This window comes from Aptenodytes forsteri, unplaced genomic scaffold (genome assembly GCF_000699145.1).
Source record: "Aptenodytes forsteri isolate BGI_AS27 unplaced genomic scaffold, ASM69914v1 Scaffold63, whole genome shotgun sequence".
Classification (NCBI taxonomy): Eukaryota; Metazoa; Chordata; class Aves; order Sphenisciformes; family Spheniscidae; genus Aptenodytes; species Aptenodytes forsteri.
In genome coordinates, this window is record NW_008794709.1 from 3326745 (window position 1) to 3352646 (window position 25902).

The 25902-nt window shown below is 37.7% G+C and overlaps 1 protein-coding gene across 1 annotated transcript in view; it reads right to left on the bottom strand.

The window, feature by feature from the left end:
* KIF13A (kinesin family member 13A) overlaps positions 1-25902 on the bottom strand; it is a 115597-nt gene that overhangs the window by 25246 nt on the left and 64449 nt on the right. The window contains 11 exon segments of the mRNA XM_009273740.2: positions 452-614; positions 5289-5499; positions 11142-11308; positions 11415-11501; positions 13299-13429; positions 14626-14760; positions 16980-17192; positions 17595-17706; positions 22904-23016; positions 23554-23688; positions 25003-25090. Of these exon segments, the coding sequence (XP_009272015.1) occupies positions 452-614; positions 5289-5499; positions 11142-11308; positions 11415-11501; positions 13299-13429; positions 14626-14760; positions 16980-17192; positions 17595-17706; positions 22904-23016; positions 23554-23688; positions 25003-25090 (1555 nt within the window).

Here is a 25902-nt window from a genome sequence, read left to right on the forward strand (position 1 = left end):
ACACAGGAACATTAACACTCTCAATCAAATCACTTATGACAAGCATATTATTCTAATTGCTAGCATTATATTTACAGCAGCACTACAACTAGAAAAGCCTTAAGACAAAGAAATTGTAGGCATCTGTAACAAAAACCAGTAATTTTTGCAAACGTAACTAAATGCAGGTTTTACAGCAACAGAACACAAATGTCTGTTCACAAACTGCATGCGCATACGGTGATCATACACTTCAAAGTACAGTAAGAGCCATACTTAATGCTACGTTCCCATTTTTACTTATAATTATTCACTTTCAATATATTGAAGTCAGGTAGCACTCATATTTTGCCTATGCATAATCTAACAAGGGAAACATGTTATAGCCTCAAATCAGATGAATGTTATATATATCTACATATTTTCGAATAGCCATAAAATGACATTTTCCAACATTCTTTGCTGTCATTACCTTTCTGTTGGCACTGAGGTTTTCAGCAGGGATCTGAAGTGTTACTTGATAATCTGTTAGTTTACTCATTTCTTCTGCTAAGAAGTTTGCTTCTCTCACCAGTGTATTTGCCTTTACTATCTGCTCTCGAAGTTTAGCCAGGCTCTGTCGAAACAATTCATCCCTGTGGTGCAGTAGGTAACATGAAAAATACACAGAAACCTATTTCTATTATTGGAAAGCTGCAAATAGAGGTGCTAACAAAGACTTTTCTGAAACAAGTTGAAGAAGAAATGCTGTATAGCACTGTCAGCAAACACACATTAAACAAACATTACTGTTGAGATAAGTCTAGCACAGTAATGCCCAAATAAAAGAGCACAGTACTATGGGAGCTGTTACAGTGATGATTTCTTAAAAGCCCTAGGGACATTCCTAATTTTCAATAAATGAAATAATTGCAGCTGTCTCTGTCTTTAATCTGGAGTCCTGTTCCACAGAAACTACCAGTCCCAACATGTGAGACCTCATCTAGATAAAACCCGCTCTTCCTCAGATCATGATGTTGGAACCTGCAATCACTGCAGGCCACAGCTTTACATCACAGCTAGAGGCTCTGCAGTGCTATAGACCCCCAAGATCTCCCTCCTTACACTTAAGCCATCTCAAGTGTACACATTAAAAAAAAAAAAAAAAAATCTTAAGTCCTATATACCCAAAGTACCTTTTAAGTAATAGATGAATGAGCACAGGTTAAAGCTTGTGCACTCTGTACAGCTAACAGTCTCGGGACAAATTCCAAAAAGGTTTCTGAGGCCTGTCTGAGCAAATCTGTTCTAACATAACACCTGGCAAACCTGCTATGACACATACTATACCTCCACCTGCGATACTGAGATACACTCTCACCTGGGGTTCTCATCTTTAATTTGCCTTTTAAAAGTATCATGATTATCCTCTGAGCAAATGTGAAGTACCCCTTTCTGCTTTTCTTTGTAATCCCAACAGCATTTACTGAATCTCATCATCTTCATAAAACTCATGATCAAACTTCAGATATTTCAGTGACCAGCACTCCCCTGTATGATTTTTTAGCTTTTCTATGCAAAGTCCTACTGAAATACAGTACATGTTGTGCACATACACTTCTAATTTCTACAAAATACATTACATTACGGACAAGCATAAGAGGAACAAGTAAACTCATGGGCCTTGCTGTGAACACAGGCAAAGTTTGCCTATTTGCCTTTATTCAGATAAGCTTAGATCTTTTGTACGTCTTTATAGTACAAACCACAAACAGCTGTTAATATGCCTTTCAGTCCCCAGCAGAATTCTTCTTGAGTGGCTATCTTTTTTCAAAATATCACAAAGAACAGCTGGGTAATTCAAATTGCACTCTGCTGGTTCCCTGACACCATACCAAAGTGGTAAACGACCAGCAGTGTTAGAAGCAGCCCTGACCTTTAGTGCCTTCAACATGCTAAAACATGCAGCTTTGTCTCTCTCCTCTATCTGGCCTAAGTTTGCAACAGTGGTGGGTTTTGTTGGATCTTAAACAGCTCGGATTTTTAGTCCACTTCCTCTGTATCTGCTCCCGGCATTATACGGAAAATTCCTTTCCCTCTGCCTCTTGCTTCTGTTATCCAGGCCATCAAGATTAAACGAGCAATTCCAGACCATGGGAGTGACACATTCCACAGACAGCTATAATTTTGGATTCACCCAGGAGATGAAGGTAGAGTCAAGAATTACTCACTAAATAGTACTTAATACTGAGAGTGCATTACACCTGCAACCACTGCAAGACAGCTGCCTAGCTTGAGAAACAGAAGGCAGCTTTGATCTGTAAGTGCTGGACAAGCCACGGGATTCAGCTACTGCCAGTCCCTTCCTCGATCCCAGAAACCGCCATCTGGTGAGCTTTTCGGGGAGGCTCCCACACCAATCTTGCCTTAGCTAGATTCTTGAGAAAGGAATGGTTTAACACTATAAAGAGGACTTATGAGTAACTCGACCAATTATAATGGGTAGTTCTGATTACAGTCATGTTTTTCTTTATATAGCTGTGCCAGCACCTTTCCAGAAACTTAAGCAAAAAAAAAAAACATGCTTCAGATAGTAAGAATTAAGAAATCCTACACAAAACATACAACAAGCTCCATCAGGATATTAACTGAAGCAAATACTCACTGAACATGAAATCCTGAAACAATCATTTAAACCAAACACTAGGGAAACTTACATCTGACACTCACAAGGTGTCATTGCAAGTCTCTGTGATTCCTAATGCCAGCTACAGAATATGCTGAACTAAAACCATGGTCCAGTACACCACCGCCCTGCCTCACCCCGACAAATTAAATTTGTTCAAAGTTACAACGGGTTAACTTCATGCCAGCAGGTTTTAACACCAGGTCAGGTATCATCTGTCCTTCCATAGTCAGCATAAAGCAGGAATAAACTCTGCGCAATGTGTTCTAGCTGATCTGACAGATACAACCACGTGCCTACATCCGATACCTATCAAATTAATTTTGCTGGCCGATCCGGTAGAGCTCAGCTTCATTTGCAATGGCAACAGAGCAACAGCTAAAACTGCACTAATCAAATCCCATGCAATCCAGACACTTGGCTCTTTCGCACGTTCTTCACATCCAGTCATCCCATTTTTTCCTGCATTTCTTGCCCTCTGGCCAGTAAACACCTTCTCAGCACCATGTTGCCATGCTTTTACAGCAGAAATCCCTCAAAGATTTTTTTTCTGGTTTCTTATTTAAGAAGATTCAAATTTTTTGCCCTTTTTTTTTTTCAGAAGCCCAAACCTCTTCTAGAACTATAAATAAATAAAAAGTATACCTAAGAGGATCTTCTGGGGGACAGGAAACTGATAATTAGTTCTTCCAGAACTGCTTATTCAATGGCAGTGCCACCAAAACATTATCAGACTCCTTACTGATAGCTACAAAGAGCATTCATTCTCCTCTTTTTTAGAATGCAGCAAAGTACAGTCTTCAAGTAGTTCAACAGTTTACTCTATATGAGTAAAGCATTTACCCATGAAATCCAGAGGCAAAAATGCTTGTTCAAGGCACAGCTCCTCCTAAGAAATGTCTAACAACTATTGAGAAGAGAAGGCTGGCAGAACACTTAGCCTTGATATCACTCCAGATTCTCATTTTTTATGTCATTACAGGATTGTGGTGGTTGGCTAATTTTAAGTTGATCAGTTACAATTTTTTCTTCTCAACTCTCAAGGACAGGCAAGAATTTTTTTGCTCCTTCCTTTTCCCTTCTGTTGCACTTTTTAGAGGTATGGCTTCCCTTGCCAGTAAGCCCGGATCTCATCTCTGCTACTGAAGTGGGTTATCAATGATTTCTTGCTGGCCTTGCTGTACTCAAAGCAGTTCTGAACAGCAATGATTCCAACTAGCGTGTTTCTCATTTTGCACTCCTTCCGCAGCCCTAAAAGAGCCTGCAAATCCCAACTATGACTCTGCAATGCTTTACATTCAGTTCCCAGTGATTCTGTTTTTAGCTCTTACGGGGCAAACAATTATTTTAATTAAAGTTGAAACACGCTTCCCCCTATACTTGCCATGGAAAACATTCTAGTCATCACTGGTCAACAGTTTGTTATTTTTTAGGGTTTTTTCCCAGGCCAAAGTGGGCAGAAAGTACAAAACAAAACCTTGCACAAAAACAAGATCTGTTCTGTTCTAACACTCTGAATTTGAAAACTACAACACAATCTTGGCTACCTTCGTTTAGACTCTTCTTGTACACGGATTTTTTTTTGTTTAATGGTGGAGAATAAAGCAAAAATAATCAAAATAGGAAAGAGCACTCAAACTCACTACATATAGGAAAAAGGCTGAGTGAATAATGAAGTTTCTGTTTTAAAAGAAAATAGATTAAAAAGAAACTCACAAGAAACCTGTTAGTACATCTAGTCATTCTTCCTGCTGAATTAACCCAATGACAGAATACTCATTTGTATGCTGAAAACTTAAATCATCTCGGTTGCTGCCCCTAGAACTTCTCTCCATGGAGCTGACATCCTTTTCCCCCCCGATGATACTAAAAGCAAGCTTCTCCCATTGTCAAGATGCAAACACAACACATGCTGCTTAAACTCTACTCACATCTTCCTAGTCAGCTTTTTAAACTCCCCCTGCAAATCTCACGACGATCCTTCACCAAGGCTGCATTCAGGTGCCATGCTATTCCTTTGTAAAGAGGCCTTTTCACCTCATGGCAAGCCTTTTACTTCCTAAACAGCTCAAACATACTCCATTTGACTATTCTGCAGTTCTCCAATACACAGCAATCCTCTTCTAAAGCTGGGCTTACTTTTTGAAACACGTACATACAACATTTAAGGACTCGCATTTTCTGGGTTTTTTATGGGTTTAGATTGCGAAATACCATGCTCTTATTGTATACCCTCAACACACAATACTCCTTAGTGGACTCCTTAGTAGTCTGAGTTGACAAATTTACCTCTGCACTACCCTTTCCTTTCTTTCCAGAAGTAACTGAAAACAATAATCACTAAACCAAACATTCCAGAAGCACTTTTCTAATTTAAAAAAACAACAACAAAAAAAATGCTATAATGCTCATCAATAAAAGCTACATTCTTCATTTGTGTATTAAATCAAACAGGAAGATCTTGTACGCATGTTACACATCAGAACCTAGTCCTAAATGAAATGCTCATACTTTGGTACAGGCAGATCTTGTACTGCATGTCAACTCTACCAAAAAATATTGTAAGTTTCTGACAAATGGCTCAAGTCCCATCTTTCACCCTTTGTAGTTCTTAATTCCTTTGTTTTAAGTCCAGTATTCTCACCTCTCTTCTGTCCAGAGATTTACTTTCTGCTGTGCAGTCTGAGCAGTGTAGGAGAGTCTGTCGCTGCCATGCTGATGCTGCCTTTCTGGAGAGAGCTGCTGCCGCAACAGCTCTAATTCACGTTCATACATCAGCCGCTGCTCCTCAAGAGCACTCCGCTTCTCTTCCAAGTACTGCTTCTCCAAAATCTGGACCACATTTTGTACTGGGTCTAAAAAGAAGAAAGAAAAAAAAAAAAAGAGAAAAAAAACAGAACAGTGAGAAAATGCAATTTCAGCATTAGAGAACACCCATTATTTATTTGGTAACAGCAATGAACATGTCCCAGAGTCTTTGCAAACACAAGATGGCCATTGCCCACCAAAACAAAAGCCAAAATAATAAATATTGCATTAAATAAATAAATCCAAACAAGAAAAAAAAATACAGCATGCAAAGAGGCTAGAACAATGGTTAAGACCCTTGTCTACTGCATACTTCAACACTGTGAAGTTATAGTATGTTCCAGAATCCCAGTAGGAAAAAAAAAGAATACATGGAAAAGGGGACAAATTAATAAGAAGAAAACAAAGCAAAATACAAGGGAAGATGATGTTAACCAGAGAAGGAAACGACTTACGGAAGTGAAAAGCAATTTACTTTCTCCATTTTGGTAGAGAATGAAACATGTTGGAGAGCTGCAGATGAAAATTGAGACAAACAAATTGCCTGACTAGTCAAGCATCGCATTGCACCAATGTGCTTCACAGCACTGAAGCAGACAAAGTACCTTCTGGAGGGGATTTCTGCATTTAGCTTTACAAAACACATTTCACCTCTGTATCAACCCAGAACAAATATCCATTTGGATACTCTAACCTAAAACAACAACTGCTTGTGTCAATCAGCTACGGTTAAACCTAAATTGCGTTCAAATTAAAGAAACATTACTCTGTCTATTCCCAGGTTTAGGTCCAATGCCAGACTGTGCCTCTGAAAGGGCAATTCAATGCAATAAGCTCCTTCTATATACTACCAGTATATATCTGTTTCATGTATATAGATCTGAAAGCTTAAATACAACAACAAAGTGGTTTGCAAGAAGACCAATCTAGATGAGTATCTGAGTGACAGCACATCACCTAACAAATTGCTGATTCTGTACATCAGAAGGGGAAGGGAAAGGAGCTCCATAGTTGGAGTGGTGGATTATTAGGGGAAGCAACATTGCAGCTCTAGGACATGCCAGGATTTTCAAATTCAAAACACTTCAGCTTTAAAATAATTGTTTGTGATACCTCTTCCATTTTGCAAATATAAATAAAAAAAGAGCTGCTATGACTTTTAAGGATGCCAGTCTGTCACAAAGGAGGGAGAAAAATAAATCTAGATTTAATTACACCGTCCCACTTTGGAACTAGAGGTGTGCTTCTCAAAAAAAAAAAAAAAACCAAACCCAAAAAACACATCAGTGCGATTTAGTTATGAACCATCTTGCCTTCACTACCAAAACTCAGTCCTCGTAAGATTTTGTACAAGTTTTCCTGATACTACAATGCTACATGAAACAAGATTTGGGTTACTATAGCATGCAATAGAGGATTCACATGAAAGGTTCTATAGGGTTTTCATCACTAGCAGTGTATGTTGGTCACCATAACATGTACACACACTCTCCCAAAAACCACATCCCCTGTATCTTCGCAAACCAATGTAGCATTACTGTACTTAGTAATCTATAACAACTTACTTAGTACTAAAACTACTGAGACCAATTTTGCTAAAGATAAACTAGCTCACTGTCTGCAATTTTAACATACATGGCCATTGAGGCAAGTCACTTCATAAAACAAATCCTTCCTATTATAAGTGCCAGAGAAGCAAACAGGATCTCCAGGGTTCTGTTGCTACAGTGGGTTTTGTATTTGCCTCTCAGCATCCTTTTTTGAAATACTAAGATTGATGTAAAGCACATCTTTATTTTTAGCAGAAAACAGACACTACTGCAAGTTGCTACTGCGGCCCTAGCCTTATCCATGGAAGAAATCACTGGCTTCACACAACGGCATCATAAAATACCACCACGATGGTAATCATAAAGCACAAAGTTAAAAATCAGTCAGTATAAATAGCAACCAAATAGCAAAACAGTGATGCATAAAACTGTCTTAAAAATAACCAGAAATATTACTTTTTAGTACGTGACATTCTCACAAAGACAGTTAGCTATTTTTAGCTTTTAAACAGACAGTGCAACAAAAACAATTCACTGAACCAAGTTCTAATATTCTAGATGACAAACCAAGTTATTATGTTGATCTGCATCATCATTATCCTCCTAACTCCTCCAGATAATACCAGAATTACCTTCACATGCATAGGTTTTACTGCATAATCCCTAAAACAGTTTTAGTTATGTGTAAGAATGGTTGAGAAATCAGGTATTACACAGAAGATAGAGAAGAGGCATGGAAGAAATTAAAAGCCTTCTATTGTGTTTGCAAACACAGGAAATGAATCTAAGGCTGACTCATTAAGACAAGACTTTCCTAAACTGCTCAAAGACCAGCTCCGAGTTCAGGGAGCAGATTTCCTTAACAAAAGCGATCTTTTCAGCCACCTAGACTTACAGAATCACAGCCACCACAGGATCAAATTATACCATGGAAAATATTTGGAACAAGATGCAAGAACCTAGTCTAAAAATTCCCAATTTCAATGAAATCCACTACTGTTTAGGGGGGGAAAAAAAAAAAAGGTGGGTTATGCTTATATTGAAATGCAAAAGGTAAATTTACACTTTTAGAAAAGTCTTCGATTTAACTTTGGAAAGAGTTTACACTGAAAACCCCAAGCCTTTCACAGTGAAAAAGCAAAATATGGTGTGAATTATAAACCATCTAGTTAGAAGATGAAAAAATAAAGTCAAGTTTTTCACAATTCAAAAGAACTACAATAGTGTTTAAGTTAGATTTAAACACCATGTTCCACAATTTTGGATTTCTCATGCAAAGTCAAATAAATTAGGGAAGATTCTACCCAGTGCCTGCCAAACGCACAGCAAATTCCATACAGTGTTAAAAGTCCCAAGTCCCAATCCTTCACATATTTATGTGACGAGTTCAATGGCCCTGAGAAGACCATTCATATGCAGTTAATCCTCTGCAAAATGTTAGAATATTAACATTGAACCAGAAGAATGTACTTTCTCCATAGGATGAGCAGCATTTATTACCTTGCTGCAATGTCACTTAATTCACATTTGGAATCTGTTAATCCAGTAACAACAATGCTGAATAAATTCCTTAAGATTTCATGTAAGTGCATTTTTCTAAGCAAGCTAGAAGGTTATGACACAGGCTGCTTTGCTAAGTTTCATCAAAATCCCCACCCTGAGCTGTAACAGATTTGTTTGCTTAAATGAGAAGCTGCGTAAACTAATCACATTGTTTACTTAACCACTGCACCGTATACAAGAATAAAGTAAACTTCTTTGCTGCATTCTGTGTTTGACCAGCATCACAAACTAGTGGTACAAAGCTGACCTGACAGAATCCCCCAAAAGAAAGTGAACATGCTGAAGAGAGGAAAGAATCTGGATGTTTTCTTTACAGCTGTTTTCAAAGTTACACATTTTCCTCAGAGCTTCTCTGGAGCCGGATGCAGTGTGTGACACTGTTGTACGGGTTACATGCGATAAAAACAAATGTGTTTGCACCCTGGAGAAGCTAGGCTATTTATTTAAAGAGGGTTACTGTTCTCAGATAGATCAAGGGGGGAAAAAAACAAAACAAAGGAAAATCAAAACCTCTTGCTTTGGGCTGTATCAAACCACTGATGTGAACGAAAAATCCCAAACCCATACATGCCTATAAAATAATTATCTAATAAAATTTTTAAGACACCTCTTTATTCCCTCCCTAGGGCTTCTCCAGAGAATATGGATAATAGAATTAACTGTCTTCAGTTATTTAGTTATTTCTTCTTCCTTACCCATATTTATTTTTCTTTTTAAGGAAGAATAAACAAACGGTATTGCAACAAAGCTGCTTTACTTCTTACCCAACAAACTGGAAGCCTGTCATAAAAAAACTCCTGTATTTTAGCTATACCATTGAGAAGAACAGAACCTGGAAGCGCTACCAGGCTTTGAATCAAAAGACCAGCCTATGATCCTCACAGTCACTTGTTTTGTCAGGGGTTTATTACCACTTACTACTCCAACTTAGTTAAGCAACACCTATGTGGGAGGGAGCAGAAGAGACAAGAAGCAGAGTAATTGGGTTATGATACCTCTGAAACTGTGCGACACGTATGACTGCTAACATTTGCTGTGCATTAGGGAGGAAAGAGCTCTAATGAAACAGCGAGGTCTGTACCGTTCTTGAACAAAGACACAGAAAACAACTGACTAAGACAAAAATTGGCCTGGACCACAATCTATATTTAAAAAGCCTACTGAACTAAAATGTAAAAGACACTTGAAATATTGTGAAGAATCATTTCCATCAGCTAGATAACAACACATGAAAACCAAAAAACGTGACTCTCCATTCAAAGAACACTGACTCACTGTAGACAGCTACAGTTTAGTCAAATCCCTGGTTAGTGACAAGCAGATCAAACATCAATTAATGCTTTCAAATTTCTCCAGCAGTCTCATGCATGAGCCAATTGAGTTCAAAACCTTTGTCCCAGTTTTGGCACAGATACGGGATGGTTTGAGGCCTTAAGACAGGTAACAGAATCTTCACAAGAGACGACAACACTGAAGACCACCAGGATGGCAGATTCATCTGAAATTCGTCTCCTGGTATGAGTGAACCATAATGAGAATATTTCTGTTATCAAACAGTAATTTCACATCAACTTAAATGACCTCACCCTGTAACTCACTCACACAAGCAATCCCATTAATATCAAACTGTACAAAAAACTGCAAACTATTGCTAGAGCACCAAGCATATGAAACCATCATGCTGTACTCAACAGCAAATCAGAGAAAGTTAACGAATAAGAGGAGACCAAGAAAAAAGTAAATAGTGTATCTCAACAAGTAAACCACAGCAAACAATGGAAATACTGCGAAAATATGAAGAAAAGAACAGAAAGCAATGAAACACCATCTACTGTGTCTTCTTGGTCAGTGATCAAAAACCAAGGTATTTGCCTCTCAAATTTTGTTTATTAAAAAACCTGTACAAAGCATTCAGCAGTTTGCCAAGTTTTTCAGCATTTCTTCATACCATATTATATCATATGAACTATGACTTGCCTTCTGGAAACCATGAAAACACCACATTGTTTTATATATACACCATACCATTATTTTCTATATACTTTATTTTATTATGCTGTCCAAAAAAAAGGCATCACAATAGGTTTTAACAAAGATTAAATAAAATATTGAGAGTGATCAAGCATTAAAAACCACACTAGCTGACATTTGGCTATTGGTTTGTTATCATTTCAGTGTTTTTCTACTAAGGTTAAAATGGTGTCAGTAATATTTGATACAAAAGGAAGGATGAAACTAACTGAGCCATATCTGGAGCACCCTTTTGTCTGCAGTAACTTGCAAAAGCAAGAGGTTAGTAGGACTTAATGATTTGACATGATGATTACAACTCAGCTGCACTATAAAGGACAGATGTACAGATAAAATTGCATGTCAGAGCACAAACCAACTATTAATTTTGTGTGTGTGTCTGTATTTATACCTAGGTGCATATATTTTTTTTATTTAGTTTCTGTAAAATATCTTTTTCTGAAAATGCTCCAAAGGCCCCTGGAGCAAGTGTACCACTTGCTTTACCCAGAAATTACTTTCCATGCTGAATTTTTTAGACAATCCAGAAGAACCAGCTGCCTTACCATTACTATTCAGTGTCTTCATAATAACTTCCATTTGTGCAAACTCATAGTTGTAGTCTGGTTCTGAAGAAGCTTCACTAGCTGCATCCAAATCATGCTCTCCTAATGAAGTTTCTTTCTCAAGGTCTTTCAGCCAATCTCGTCGTTTCCGCTTTGGTAAATTGATTCTGTGTAAAAATTGAAATTCAGTTGCTAAAAAGTTTATGCAGAACAGTGGAAGAAAAAAAAATAGGCTGAATGTAAAGAGGCTGGAATATAAACATCAACTATTACCTAAAAAAGTGGTTGTTTCCCCATAATATTCTATCTCCATGCCATAACTGAGTGACAGAACATACCAGTGCACCATTTACACAGGATCTGAAAGAAGAAAATACAACTTCAGTGAAATCCTAAAAATAAAAGGTTGAAAAGTAACTACAAGATCTACTGCTTCTCCCATCTACAGACAGTGATTTGTATCATATGATGCACAAATCTGCTAGGTTCTCACTAAAGAATCAACAGGAAAGTTACTTGTCTGATTTCTACTGTCAGAATTAAACACAAAGCACCTTTCCCCTCCAGCTTTGGCTGATAGAACTCTTCATTGAACATACAGACAAGGTTGCTTTTAGTTGCACGGTGTTCTTTAAATGCCCATTTCTCAAACTGGGTCACTGCCTGTTTCTTATGAACAGCCTGTAAACTTGGTTGCATGCAAATCCTACTGATAAAACTCTCAAAGATATAAGTTAGTCAACACAGTTGTAAAACATACTGTTAGCATACTCAGCATTCACGCGTAAGAAAAGACCCTTAGATCGAAGTTTCATTCTTTCAGCAAATGGAGTCTCTATTATTAACAAGGGTCTACTTTTGTGAACATCTGGTATGCTGCTGTATTTGCATTTAGGTTTCTTTGTATTTAAGTTTCAATCACAAAATGGGAAAAATGGAGCTGTTGAACTTTTGCATATACGAGTCACAAAGTAGAACATTTTATTTGAAAGGGAAAAAAAACTTAAGTAAAATGAAAAAAGACTTTTCAGATGCAGTGTTCTGTATTCAGCTGTCTCTCTCAAGTAAGTCAACACAGACATGTAAGCAATTGATTTAAAACCAGATTCCCCCCCCCCCCCCAATTAAATTCTGGTAACTAAATTTCTGTTGACACCAGTATCTTAAGAACAGCTACTTAAGCATTGCAGATCAGGCACGAGTAAAACAAAAGTATGTTTTTTCCACTGACATGTGTCTTTGGTTCTTGCCAGTCAAAATGACTGATTTCCAGTACAGTAACTCTATCACCACAAGTCTGAATCCCATCTGTTTGAAATTTTGTACTGTAGGCTGCAGAAGAAAAATGCAAATGCTAAGAGGTATTTTACCGAAGGCAGAACGAAAGAGATCAGATTTTTTTAAAAAGCTGTGTCTCAAACTTCTGTTTCTCATTCTAATACTATTCTACACATTATTTAGATATTCAGATTTCAGTCAAGCAACATGACTATCAACTAGGACAAAAGGTACTGCTTATCACTTGCCATTGAAGATGAAGTGACAAAGACATCTACAATTCCACCCAAGAGGCCACAGTGCCCCCAAAATGAAAAATAATTAAAATATGGAAGTAGAAACAAAAGGAGAAACGTGACTTCACACTACACATTTACTAGACACAACAGTAATTAAAGATTTGGAAAAGAATTTAAAGATCTTCAGATCTTTAAAACACCTCTTTCTCACAAAATACTGAGCTTTACAACAGGAACTACTCACGAGGCACAATTTATCCTCCCCCATCAAGACAGTCTATTGTCCCACTGCACGGGTCAGGATAGCCAGCAGTGTCTCAGTGATCCTCTTACCACCCAAGATACAGACAAGCAATGGTCCCTCATTCCTACTGAATACCTTCTTGCGACGGTTTATTCTGAGCCAAACCACTGATAGCCTGTTATGCTACAGAGGGGGTGGGTGTGTACACATGTGGGGAAATCTCAGCTTTATTGCTGAATTTCACTTCTAAGTATCCATTTAAGTCACCTATACTGAAGCTACTCATTGATCAGAATGTAAGATACTTCTGACTATGTAAAATAAAAATGCATGCAAGTTATCTTCTGGTAAAGAAAAGCAAATACTTCACTGGAAAGTGCTGCTGATCTTCCTTACCTTGCATTTTCTTTTGGTGTGAGTGTAACTTCTCCATCTAAAGCAATATCAATCTCGCAGTGTTCTGGTTGGATTCCTATACCAAAGAGCTGTATATCCTGAGAGGTATCTGCCCCAACTCTTGTGTGATCCTAGAAAATAAGCTGTTACTAAGAGACAAGCAAACTATCACTGTTTAGATAACTAAGAAAATATTAGCTGAAGCACTGAGACTGCACAATCTACGTGCTCTCCTTTGCTAAGCACTTCTATAGAGCAGAAATGGTGCCACAGCAGATTTGAAGACTGTAAAGGTCACACACAAACTGTTCTTCTGCTCTCCACTTTATCTTCATACAGTTTTAGATAAAGGAAAATAAAGCAGTTGACACACAAATTCTGATTTTAAAATATCCTCAGACCATGCTTGTATGCAAACAATAAATGCAAATAGTGAAGAAAACCAGCCATGTCATATAGGCGTATATAACAGAGGGCAACATGGATAGTAAAACAAGGTGCAGAGTTGACTGCTTTTCAGAAAACAGCTATACAGTAATCAACTAAACATACTAATCTCTACATAATTTCAAGTTGTATTGTAAATTCTGCTGAAATACTTTACTTTGCTGTTGTTAGAGAAGTTGTGCTTTATTTGCTACTGTTCAAATACAGAAGCCCTATCTCAGCCACTAAAGCACAACTATAAAAATAGACAGGATACTCTTTCATATCTTATTGACAAGGAGCTCACATTTCCTTACAAACTTACTAGGTTTGTATTTGACACTATTTCACTCTGACACGAGACTATGCTGAACAGAATGGTATGAAAGCTAGTGGTACTAGGAAAATACATTTCTGTAAATTTTTAACAGTGCTTTCCCCCTCCCTTCTCTTTTTCTTACACTTTTCTGTCAAAGACTATGTTTACTCTTACTGATTCCTACTAAACATCATCTCTTTATGATTAACTCATTGAATATTTAAAGCAATCCTCAGTTCACTAACAAAAAGAAGCATCTGACACAAGGCTCTCACTTCAAGTTCAGTCCAAAAGGCAATTCTATTCACATCCTGTCTGGAAAACCTAGAATTTATCTCAACACTGGCACACATGGAGCACTTCTCCCACTGTTGACAATCAGGAGATCAATTAGGAAAACAATGAAGCTGAACTGCAAAGGGAGAACAAAAGCCTAAACAGTAGGAGGAGGCCTATCCTATTTTGCTGCAACTAGTCTTAAAAAAAATCTAGATACACTCTGAATAACAAATTGAGACAGATATTCAAAATAATAAACAAGTGTCCTTTCATTCTGTGTAAACATCCTGTTCACATTCTTACCTTTAAATAGTAAACCAAAAGCTCATTGAGCGCAGGGTCTGCATTCAGGTTCACCAGGTAACACTTGTCATCCCCAACCTTGATACCTGAAGACTCAAGGGAAATTCCCATGCTCTCTAGCTGTCTTTGCCTCTCCTGCAAGCACAAAAATAGGTTAATCTTGCCTGCTGCAATATGTAGAGACAAGTATAGCAAGTAAATGAAAGCAGAGCAACTAAAGGTGAAGATGCGCATGCTGAACATTCATTCTGTGTATTGCTACCAGAAACAGAACTTAAGACATTGGTCAAGTACCATATGTTTAACAGAATTTATTTTTACTCACAAACAATAAAAAGTTTGAGAGTAAAACACCTCCTTCCCCAAAGCAGCACCTACTTACCTAAGCAGCCCTACTGATTTTATTAGAGCTACTCATAAGTAACACAATGTGGCTTTGAACCTCTACGTTAGTTAAAAACTGGTCTCAGTTGCAATTATTTCAAAGATAATCATAGCCATAGATAATTTAGAAAATAGCATGCCACAGTTTAGGTTTCTTCTTTTGCAGTGTTCTTATTAATTCAGCTAAAGCATCTACTCGATCACACGTCTTTTGCTTTGCTACAGTTTGGGTTTTTTTGTTTGGCTGGTTGGGTTTGGTTTTCCCCCCCACCTTTCTTTTTTTATTATTTAAACAGTGATTACGCCGAAGCATGCTTCTCAAACATTAGGACTGGAAAGGAAAACCAACAATACTCGTTCTCCAAGCTATAGATGGAAATGATAGAAAAGTACACTGGAACCCAGAAGTCATTTTAAATACAATAATAATGAACAAACATTAGTGAATACACGTACACATTTTCCTTCTCTGGTTAAGAAGTCACTAAAAGCAAAAGCAACAAATACCGCCCAAAATTCTGATTCTTCTGTAATTCTTCATTTTCTTAGTCACTTTAAGGGAAACACATCCAAGATCCCACTGTGGTCTTAAAAATATATGAGCTGCCCAAACATATTTTGATGTTTTATTTTAAAATCAAGTATTGGCTTTTATCAATGATATCATGACACAGCTACATTTATTCTAATGAAATTTAGACTTTAAAAAAAACAAACCAGAAACCAGGGGAAAAGACAAAAATCCAGAGGAATTCTAAATAGCTGGTGGGGAAGACAGCACAGTTCACTCAAGCTCATGAAATTCAGCTGACTTGCACTATATGAGTATCTCTGACCATGTTGACTACCTTCGAAGGAAGGCATGCTCTGGAGCTAACACAGGCTTCTCATTTCACAATAAGGAACAAAAGCAAAGGGTTTGAATACATCCAGTCCCAAGTAACAATTCAACAGGCTGGCCTATAACTCTATATAACTGTTTTTAACAGAACGTGTAAGAGAAAAAACTTTTTAAAAAAAAATTAGTAAGACTTTGGACACCATCCTACTGATTGTGTTCAGTCACAGTCTGCCAACATAATTAAGAACATGCTACAATAATATTTTCTGATTTAAAATATGGGATTAAAACAGATTTTTATTTACGAAAAAAGTGAATGGCTCCTTTTTCTTAAAGCAGATTTTCCCATTTCAGCCTGTAAGGAACTGTTCATACAAGGAACATTATTCCTTAAATGAATGTGAAGTTTAAACACCACACAAATTTACCTTCAGACACACTTCTGTTCTTTTTCCACCAGTATTTTGTGTCTTGCCTAAAAAGATCAAAAATATTTTCCTACAGTACAGTGCCTAATTTCTTCAGATATCACCAAGTAAACTATCCTACCCTGATACTTTACTCTCCAATTAGAAGTATAAATCTAAGATAAGCAGCAATCTCACAGTGTTAACTGTTAAGGCAGTAAAGCAAATTGCTGATGGTTTCGGTGTTGCAGTTTTGACAATTTTTTACAGATTTTCACAAATGTCAAGGAGAGAAACGTCCCACATATTTTGTGGTCCAATACCAGATTTACGGCTTTTCACACTTTTCCATTTGATGTCATAAAATTATATAGTCCATCAATGCAAAAAAAAAATTCTGCTAGTAAGTCTACAGAATGAAGTTGTACTCTAGCTCTTATCTGTGCCGCATCAATTATTGCTTGACATGAAGTTCTTCACGAACAGTCTATTCTGACAAGGGTCACCATCAGGACAATGTTGTCCTCATTTAAAAGTTATTAGAAATAAGCGAACGTTATGTTGGATTTATTTCAGGAAACAAGGTTAATTATTTAAAAAAAAAAAGTGCAAGACACTTCCTTTTCTCATTTTGTAAGACTTAATAAGAAAGCTAGTCTTCCAGCCAGAGTTTGACATTTCCTTGGGAAACTCAGTTTACATTGTACTGTGAATAATGTTACCTCAGCTTGTGAGAGCTGTTCTTTCAGTTTTTCAACTTCTTCACGTAATTCTCTGATGACCCTAGCATTTGGATCTTCATTCACCACAGCATGATTAACTATCCTTTTGGCTCTGTCTGCATATCTCAGAGTAGAGAGTGTTTCTTCATAGTTGTCTGCTGCTGGACTAATTGTGGCTATCATGGCAGTTTGGCTGTTTCCTCCCAAGTTGTCCTGTAGAGTGCATCCACAGAAAGTTTGACAGTTAAAAATTCTTCTGAGACTACACAATGTCTTTACAAAGATACTTAAAATACAAAGGTTACTATTTAAACACTGAAAGGTACTCTGGATGCAAACATGATCCGTGAACAATTCCAGCCACCTCCACCAGCTTTGATTCCACTATAACTGAAAATAGCCAAATAGGACTTTACATAGAATTAACACAAGATACACTTAGCTGTCCATATTATTTGGAACAACTTGTAGCCTTGAGAGCTCCTTAGCTCATTTCTTTAACAAAAAAAAAAAAAAAAAAAAAAAAACAAAAAAAAAAACAAAAAAAACTACAATGATCCGACAAACTATTAAGCCAACATCTTATGAACAGGGTGAATGGAAAATATTAATTACCTTGAGAAGTGAAGTGAGTACAGAGTCTCTGTAAGGCACAAACTTGTTTTTCCCCTTCCCTGCTGCTTGGTCAGCAAGTGATGATATAACCAAGCCCAGCGTTGAAAGTGATCTATAAACGCAACACAGTAGAACAACTTTAACACATATTCCAAATGTAGATTTAATAAAACCAGAAAAGGGGATCTGCTGAAGAGTTTAATTTATGCTCTGCAGAAGTTCACATCCAATTTTTAAAATATCAGAATAATTTAAGTTGGAAATGACCACAGGAGATCAGCTCGCCCATTGCCTTGCTCCAAAAAGGGCAATGTTTTTACTGAAGTTACATATTTGGAAGAAAAAAAATGATATCTACAGTGTCTCATCTCATCTGGTACTAAGACCAAGTTCCAGGAAGATTAAGTTGAAATATTCAGGTATTTTAAATAGTTTGAAAAGTGCAAAGCAGCCTGCTTCAGTACGTGGAGAATGACTGCCTTTGATTAGACATCTACCTTTTCTCAGAGACTAAAAGTCTTTCTATCTTGGACACTGCCTCATGACACTGTTAGGAGTCAGTGTTGGCAGCACAGCAAGAATTCCCTGTATCTAGAAACAATGTTTTAAGAGCACTGGCTCAACAACAGACTAAAACTGAACAATTCATTAGCCATAAGGAGGCACCTTCAAGACAAAGCCAGCTATGGCCCAGGAGAACTAGTCTGCCTGGTGAACCAGTAACTTATCAGCCATCACATGACAATGGAAGACTGCTCATCAGAAGGTACTGATTAGGAGGTCCCTTGACAAATGGGTTGACTTATAATTGAGATGGAGCCTCACCAGCTTCTCGTGGGGGGAACAGACCAAACAATCTCCCAGTTACAAAAATGTTGCACAAGCATGAAAGAGAAAAGCCCCCAAATTGCTTAGCACACAGCCACATCCCAAACACCACTCTGGAATCATGAAGAAAATACAGATAACTCATTCATTTTGGTACATGTACCACTTCTACCAACAGGGGTAACTGTATTAGCAATCTGTGCAAAGCATATGTGCATTGTGTTACCCAATTGTTATACAACCCTGTGCAAATTTTAAGTGACATTGGGGCTCTTGGGGTGAGTATGTTTAAGATAATGAGCTGGTTCAGGAGCCTGGGAACATTAAACAGATGCCTAAAGGGTTTTAAAACAGACGGTGCTGAAGCCCAAGAGCATACTGGTCTGTCATACACATGCCCAATTATCCAGCTACTCTTTATAACTACCAAGGAAAACTTCAGCAGCATTGCAATTAGATAGTCAAATAAATCTTTATTTGTACTGTTCCACTCTGTCCTTTTGAGCTTTCTTTTCAAAGTAGTAGTACTATTTTAGCTGATAGGCAGCGTTTGCACAATATTTGTAACAGAGCCTTAGTGCTGCTTGGAACTACCAGTGGTTCAGAAATAACATTTAGAAAATGACAAAAACGTTGCAGAAGAATATTTCAAGGATACATCTGAGGGTAAGGTAACAAGAATCATTACATGCGTCACAAAAGATGTCCCATATTGCGTATAGCACAAAGTGGTATGAAGATATAGCATAGACCTGAAAGCAAAATTAAAAGGAAAAGAAATTTAACAAGAGGCTAGGCAATTTGATCACAAAATAGAGTGCTCTCTTGGGAAAATTTGTCTGTGGGATAAATTTCCAATTCACCTCTGAAAAATTCACAGCAAAAAGGACCGTTAGTTTTAGTTTGTGACCTAAACAAAAGCCTAACAACCTCTGAAAGCTTGTGGGGGGAGGATGGGGGAGGGAGAATTGGTTCTTGCCTCCAATCTCCGGTCTCCACCGACAGAGGTGACAGCATGCTAAACATGCGAGAACAAACAGTAGGATGCTGTATACTGCTCCGTAGCAACCTCCTACAGCACAACTGAAAAGCACCACCAGCATACTCCCAACGGAGTCCACCTTCAAGGAGCGTAAAGTTAAAAAATCACCCTAGCCTATTTTCCTCCTATTCCTCTTTCCTTCTTTAAATGACGGGAAACATGAAAACCGAAGCCAAAAACTGAGGGAGGGGGAAGAAAACGTCAGTCAGAAGGGAGATAGGAAGAACAGGGATTCAAAAAGGCCTGTCACTGAAAACTATTTCACAACAGGGCTGCAACACCAATTTTGAGTTATGGGCACTGCATTTTAATAAGCAGGAAATTATAAGCTACAGTTTATTAACACAGGATTAAAAACGTGATAATATTTCTGCTCCTTATAAATACTGATTTTATTTTAAACTAACTGTTAACACCTGCAGTAAAAGCCAAACTGGAGTCATTTATGTATTCTGCTTGAGATTTCATAATACAACGCTGTTTAAAGACTTTAAGGAAAGCAGTAAAAGAAATGGCTGCCCAAAGTAATTACAGGACTCATCGGCTGCATTGCTTCATGCTAAATGATGCATCAGAGATCTGTCACTACTTTGATCCTATCTCACAATACTTATATAATGAATCAACCAGAAGGCCTAAGCCCGCAGCGCACGGCAGACCGAGGCAGTTACAGAAGCAGCAGAGTGAACTTATGTGGTGCAAGAGCATGCAAAAGTGCCATTTCTGCACACTTTGTTTTCCTTGTCCCTATTCCTCAGGCACGACCAGGCTGCCCTTGCTAGTGGGCAACGGGAAGCTCTCACACTCCCACCACGGGCCTGAGTCAGCGGCATTCGAAGGGAAGTGGTGCTTCCTCACCGCAGGGAACAACTCTATCCCTAAATGACACCCATTCAAGCTACTTCTGTACAATTTACAACCAAGTTCTTCAATGAGCAGAATCCACCTTTCTATCAGTTAACTCTGAATACGAAAAAACTCCCTAAAATCAGCTTGGAGCCAGACCTGTCCCAACCCATTCCTTCCCTCCTCCGCTTACATTTTAAAGGCTTCTTTTTGCATCCTCAAGTTAAAATGACAGCTATGATTTTACTAATCAGAGTTAAAATTGCAGACTGTTCACAGAAAGTATTTTTCTTAGCCACTAATTGACAGCTTGTTTATTCTGCTTCCTCCTACTATTGTATTCTAGAAATTCTTTGACTACACCACAAAGAGTTGTTAAGCACCTGCCTTTCTATGCTCCGTATGGGAACTAGCACATCCCGGGGAGGAACAAGCACATCCAGCTTTCCTATGAGGTATGGCAAGTCCCCCAAAAACCTCAGTAATAAAAAGCAGACACCCTGCACCTTCACCAAGGCAACTCTGCATCAGCTCTGAGAAAAAACAGAAGTAATCTTTATTACAACTTTATGAAGATATTAACAAAATGACACAACTCTCTGTTGTTTCAGTAAGTGGGAGAGCAATCCATCGCCTCCCCTCTGCAACATGCTGTCCCAAGATAGGAAAGAGTGTTTACAACAGGATGAGTTGTGGGACGGAAGCAGCAGCTGCCAGAGCCCTAGCCAGGTTTCATGCAGAAAACGAAGAGCAGAGAAACCTGCTGAGGCTGGCTGAACGTCACACTACGCAGTTTTGGTATGCACAGCTGAGGGTACATTTTCCCTGTCTTGTGAATACATAAACAGGTATGTCATTTCCACATTCTTCTTCGAGGCAACAAAACACAGCACAAGAAGCAAATTTATTTGCCAGGTAATTTCAGCAGCTCTATTTTTGATCTCGTTAAACATAGCACATGGTACTAATCTAAGTTACTGCTTTTTCATAAAAGAATAAAAAAATAATTTAAAAAGGAGCCAACATAGTAAAGTGTATGGTTTAAGTATTCTGTATTACTCCAGAAAAGATTATTGCCTTTCCCTAATAAGTAAGGTGCATCACACCCAAAAGAAGATCATACACAATGTTCTCTGAAGAACTAGTCTATTAAAACACGTATACCAATTCTGAGACTTCCAGTAAAAGTCAGACTTCATTAAAGCTCCAAGTAACAGCAAAAGTCTAACAGAAGACACCAAGCACAGCACTAAGAATTCTCTTGCCTATCAGTTCCAAAAGAGATTGCAAATAGAGAAGGCTTAATGAATGGATTAAGTAATACAGATTTATACCATATAAAAATTTAATTGATGGGAAAACGTAGAGCTGTCCACTTTTGTTTTTAAAATATCTTTTACAGAAAAGTTTGGTGCTTGCTTCTGAAGTCCTGTATTGTTAAAGAGGTTCAGCATGGGCAAAACAACCTTCCCTTACTGCATCAATGCCCTAAAAGTTTAACACTGAGTAAGCATCCTAATAGAAAAAAAAGGGGAAGTCTCTCTGTTATCTATAGCTACACTTGCAATTTGTTAATAGCTGTTGGGAGAGTTGGCATTTGAATTCTTCCCCAAGAATTAGAAAGAAACATTTAATCTCACCTTTGTTTATGCAAAATACAAATACAGTTTCTTGTAAAACCAATCTGAATTTAACTAGTAACCTGTGGCATAAAGGTACAATACCTGCCATTAGGCAAACAGAGCCACATCATTTTGTTTCACAAGGACTATGCCAGCATGGCTACCAATATGATGCATTAAACACAAAGTAGGTTAGAAATTAAGCTAAAAAGAGCAACCGTTCAAACTCTAAAAAGAGGTAATTTAAAATCATTTTAAGCATGAATGCTGTTCAAACACACTTTGTGCTGTCATTGTTAACTTAAAATACCAAAACATTTTGTAACATTTTAAAATTAAAAGCTACTGCTTTTTCAATTTAATGTAACAGTTAAACTCTTTCTTTCCCAGGAAAATTGGTATATTTAAGACAGCGGTAATAATGTGCTAAATTCTTGCTTTTGGGCAATAACACAGTAATTACAGTAAAAAAGTGCCTTGAAACTTGTCATTGCTTGAGTACAAATGCCCAAGGCAATGCTAAACTAACACAGCTTCATTCTGATCTGGTTTTCTTAAACTGTGAATTATGCTCTTACGTATTTTAATACATGTTGGAACAAAGCCATTCAACTCTGCAACTTTGCATTCTTCCTTGAGCAGATGATGAGACAAACACATGAGCCTGGGGACAGGGTGTATAAATGAATCACAACAGGTATACGCTTAATTAAAGAGCGCTGCTGTCACTTTTTCCGGATAAAATTCATACAGCCCTCATCCGAGTCAAGTATGAATCAGGGTCCCTACGCCAATGTAAAAAAACACATGGTATTTAGCACAGAGCAGCTGAAAGAGCCATATCAAACTGCTTCTGACGAGGTCTATTATTTGAACTAACTTGTGACAAGCACACCAAGAGAAGAGGCCAAGGAAACAACAGTCATTCTTAAAAGATTAAGCTTTGCAACCTGCATATGCCAATGTCTTACTTGTTTATGTTGCTGCCTTCCTTCAGGCGTTCTCCTGCAGCTCCCGTTTTGGACACTCTCTCGCTCCCAGCCAAATCCACCAGGCTGACCTTGCTAACCTTCTCTCCAGAATTCTACGCAGATGGGACATGGAAGAACAACAGCTAAGAAACAACGGCACAAAGTGCTAACATGTCTGACACTGGCACCACAGAACACTGTTCTTCATAATAATGTAGGTTAAAGTATCAAATTCAAGATATGAGAGAAGAAGGAATTGTCAGAGTTTTTATAGCTCTTTAAGAGTCACTCATGTATTTTATAGTAAAGGGCTGAAGCAGTAATGAACCAGAACCAGCAGTGTGGTAACATCAATAACCTTACTGGCAGAGTAGGCCATTAAAATGTATCAACTTCAGCAACAGTTAAGACTTAAAACAGGTTTCATGGTGGCAATATAATCTTAAAAAGTGATCCAACTGTTTGCTTTATCTGGTGTGCTTCCTCACTCTTCCAGGGTTCTCTCAATCTTACAGTCTTGCCAATATTACTTTGATTACTGGACCCCATGGCATTAAAGGTAGAAGCACAGCTAAACAGATAATGTATGTGGAAGAGGAAGGAAGAAGAATTCACCAGAACTTCATAAATTAATCAACAGAAATACATACACCAGAATGCAGGTCATAAAGTGTCTGAGTCACTATAATGTTGAATACAGCATGAGAGCGGCTGCTTTCTTCATTCATGTTGGTTGCAGCAACTGTTCGTGATTTGTTTCCCTCTGACATCAGTGACTCAATATCCTAGAGCAAAAAGAGTAAAAAATGATGCTAGGATAAAAGCAAGTATTGTGCTTGCTGAACAAAATCCCCATCTAGATGGAAGGGTGTGTATGTGTAGGAGAGAGGAAGAAGGTAGAAGTAATGAGAAAAGTCTTTGCACATTTTGAGATGTATTGGTACAGAGGGTATGTAATTCCACAGAACGTCGTGAAATCACATCCCTGTTTTAAGTGCTGGGCTTAAAAGCCCAGCAACTACGTTCAATGCACCTTCTCCTTATCTGCTGCTGAAGTATGCTGGCAACATCCACATTACAAATCATATTGTTTAATGCCAGTAATCAGGCCAGCACAGATCTACTTACACAAGTGAACACAATGCATCTCTTTACTGAATTGCACTAATACTATCTTCACTTAATTGGCTCGAAGGGTTACCTCACTTGGAGCCTGTACCTTCCCCACATACGTGAAAACAAAGACGACTATGCCGAGTCTCTATACGTACTTGCTGAGTCTTCCAAGACAGTTTCATAAAAGTCATCAGCCAAAAACTAGGTATGAACAAAATTTCCGAGCATTTTAACAAAGGTGAGCTTTCAAAGTAGGCAATTCACCATAAAAGCTGCAAAAGCAGGGGTTTTTTTAACTCCATAATATGCACAGATGCTTCAGAAAAACAAAAATCCCCATAAAAAAGCAAAATGGTTCCCACATATTACACAAAGAATGAACTTTTTTTTAAAAAACATTTTGAAATCAGCTTCCTCATAAAAAGAAAGGCCTACGCAATTCATACAACTGCACCGCTTTAATTATTTCCATTGTAGCTATAGTAGTTCATTGGCTTCTACAATACTGATTTATTTGAATGTGTTTTGCTAACTGAAGCGGGCTCAGATGCTGTCATGATTTAAATTATGAATTATATAAGCCATGTTGTAGCTCCTCATGCAATATACCTGTATAAAATAAGAGGTCGTATTCAACAACAAAATGAAAGAAATTCATGCTCTAAGACTAATATTCGTATTTTGGAAGCCTCATATTTCCTGTGTCAAGGAAACATTGTGTTCTTGGTATATACTATATGCATTGAAAACTGCAAAATAAAGAGATACCACTATTATATTTTTAAACCAACGTAAAGGCAAATCCAATGCTTTTACATGAAATAAATACTCCTGAAGCATTAGAGAAGATCTTTGCAATTGCCAGAGACCATAAACACTCAAGAATCAAAATGTTCGGACAGACACTAGTTTATCTCTTTTAAGATTCCTATTGCTTATGTACACAGGTGTTATTTATAAAGTTGTCATTGGTTTAGATTTACCTCGAAGTTCGTAACAGCCAGCTGAGACAGGCCATCTACGTACGGTCCCAACACTTTGTGCTCTCGAACCTTAAGGGACTGCCGACTCCTGTGGAATAAAGTAGACTTTATGCACAGCCCACTAGTGTGAACTTTATTGAAAAACAAAAATTATAGTATGAAATTATAAGAATCTTCTATATAGCAGAAGTCAATTTATGTCTTTTAATTGTAACAGGAGGAAAAAAGTCTTCCAAAATTGTTTTTAACTCAAATCAACAATAAAGACTCAAATTAATCTAACCAGTTTTTATCTATATACATGAATTATTTTTAATGCATCCTCCCACCCCAGTATTTGTGGAGGGAACAAAACCTGAAATGCCTTATTTGGCAGACAGAATGCTGACAAAAAAGGAAAACAAAAATCCTCCCCCCTCTCCCCAGCAATTTGCTAAAGCATCAATTCTTCTTGCATTTTCCATATGTTCATTGACATATATCAAGTAAGTCTCTAATCTACCTTTTTAATTGACTTGTATACTTCTTCACCTAGTGCAATTATGTTCAAGAATCAAAATATATACCACATATCAATGCTCAGCTGAAACAAACCTATCAAACTACCTATTGTCTAGTCATCTCCAAGCCAGAGAGCCTAACCAGTACTTTTGTGTAGACAAAACGGAAGAAAGAGTGCCATGAGTATATTCTGAGGTGTTACCCTTCCACATTCAAAAAGTTCAATGTCTAAACCAGGAGAACTAAGTTGTAAATAAGCTTCACGCTCCTCCTAGTTGATGAAAATTCATACCTGAATATGGTCTGGATCATATGGCAAAAATACCCCAGAATTTACTTGTACATAGTCTTGCTTTCTGGTGGTAAACTACTTCATACAGTATTTGTTTGCATCATTAT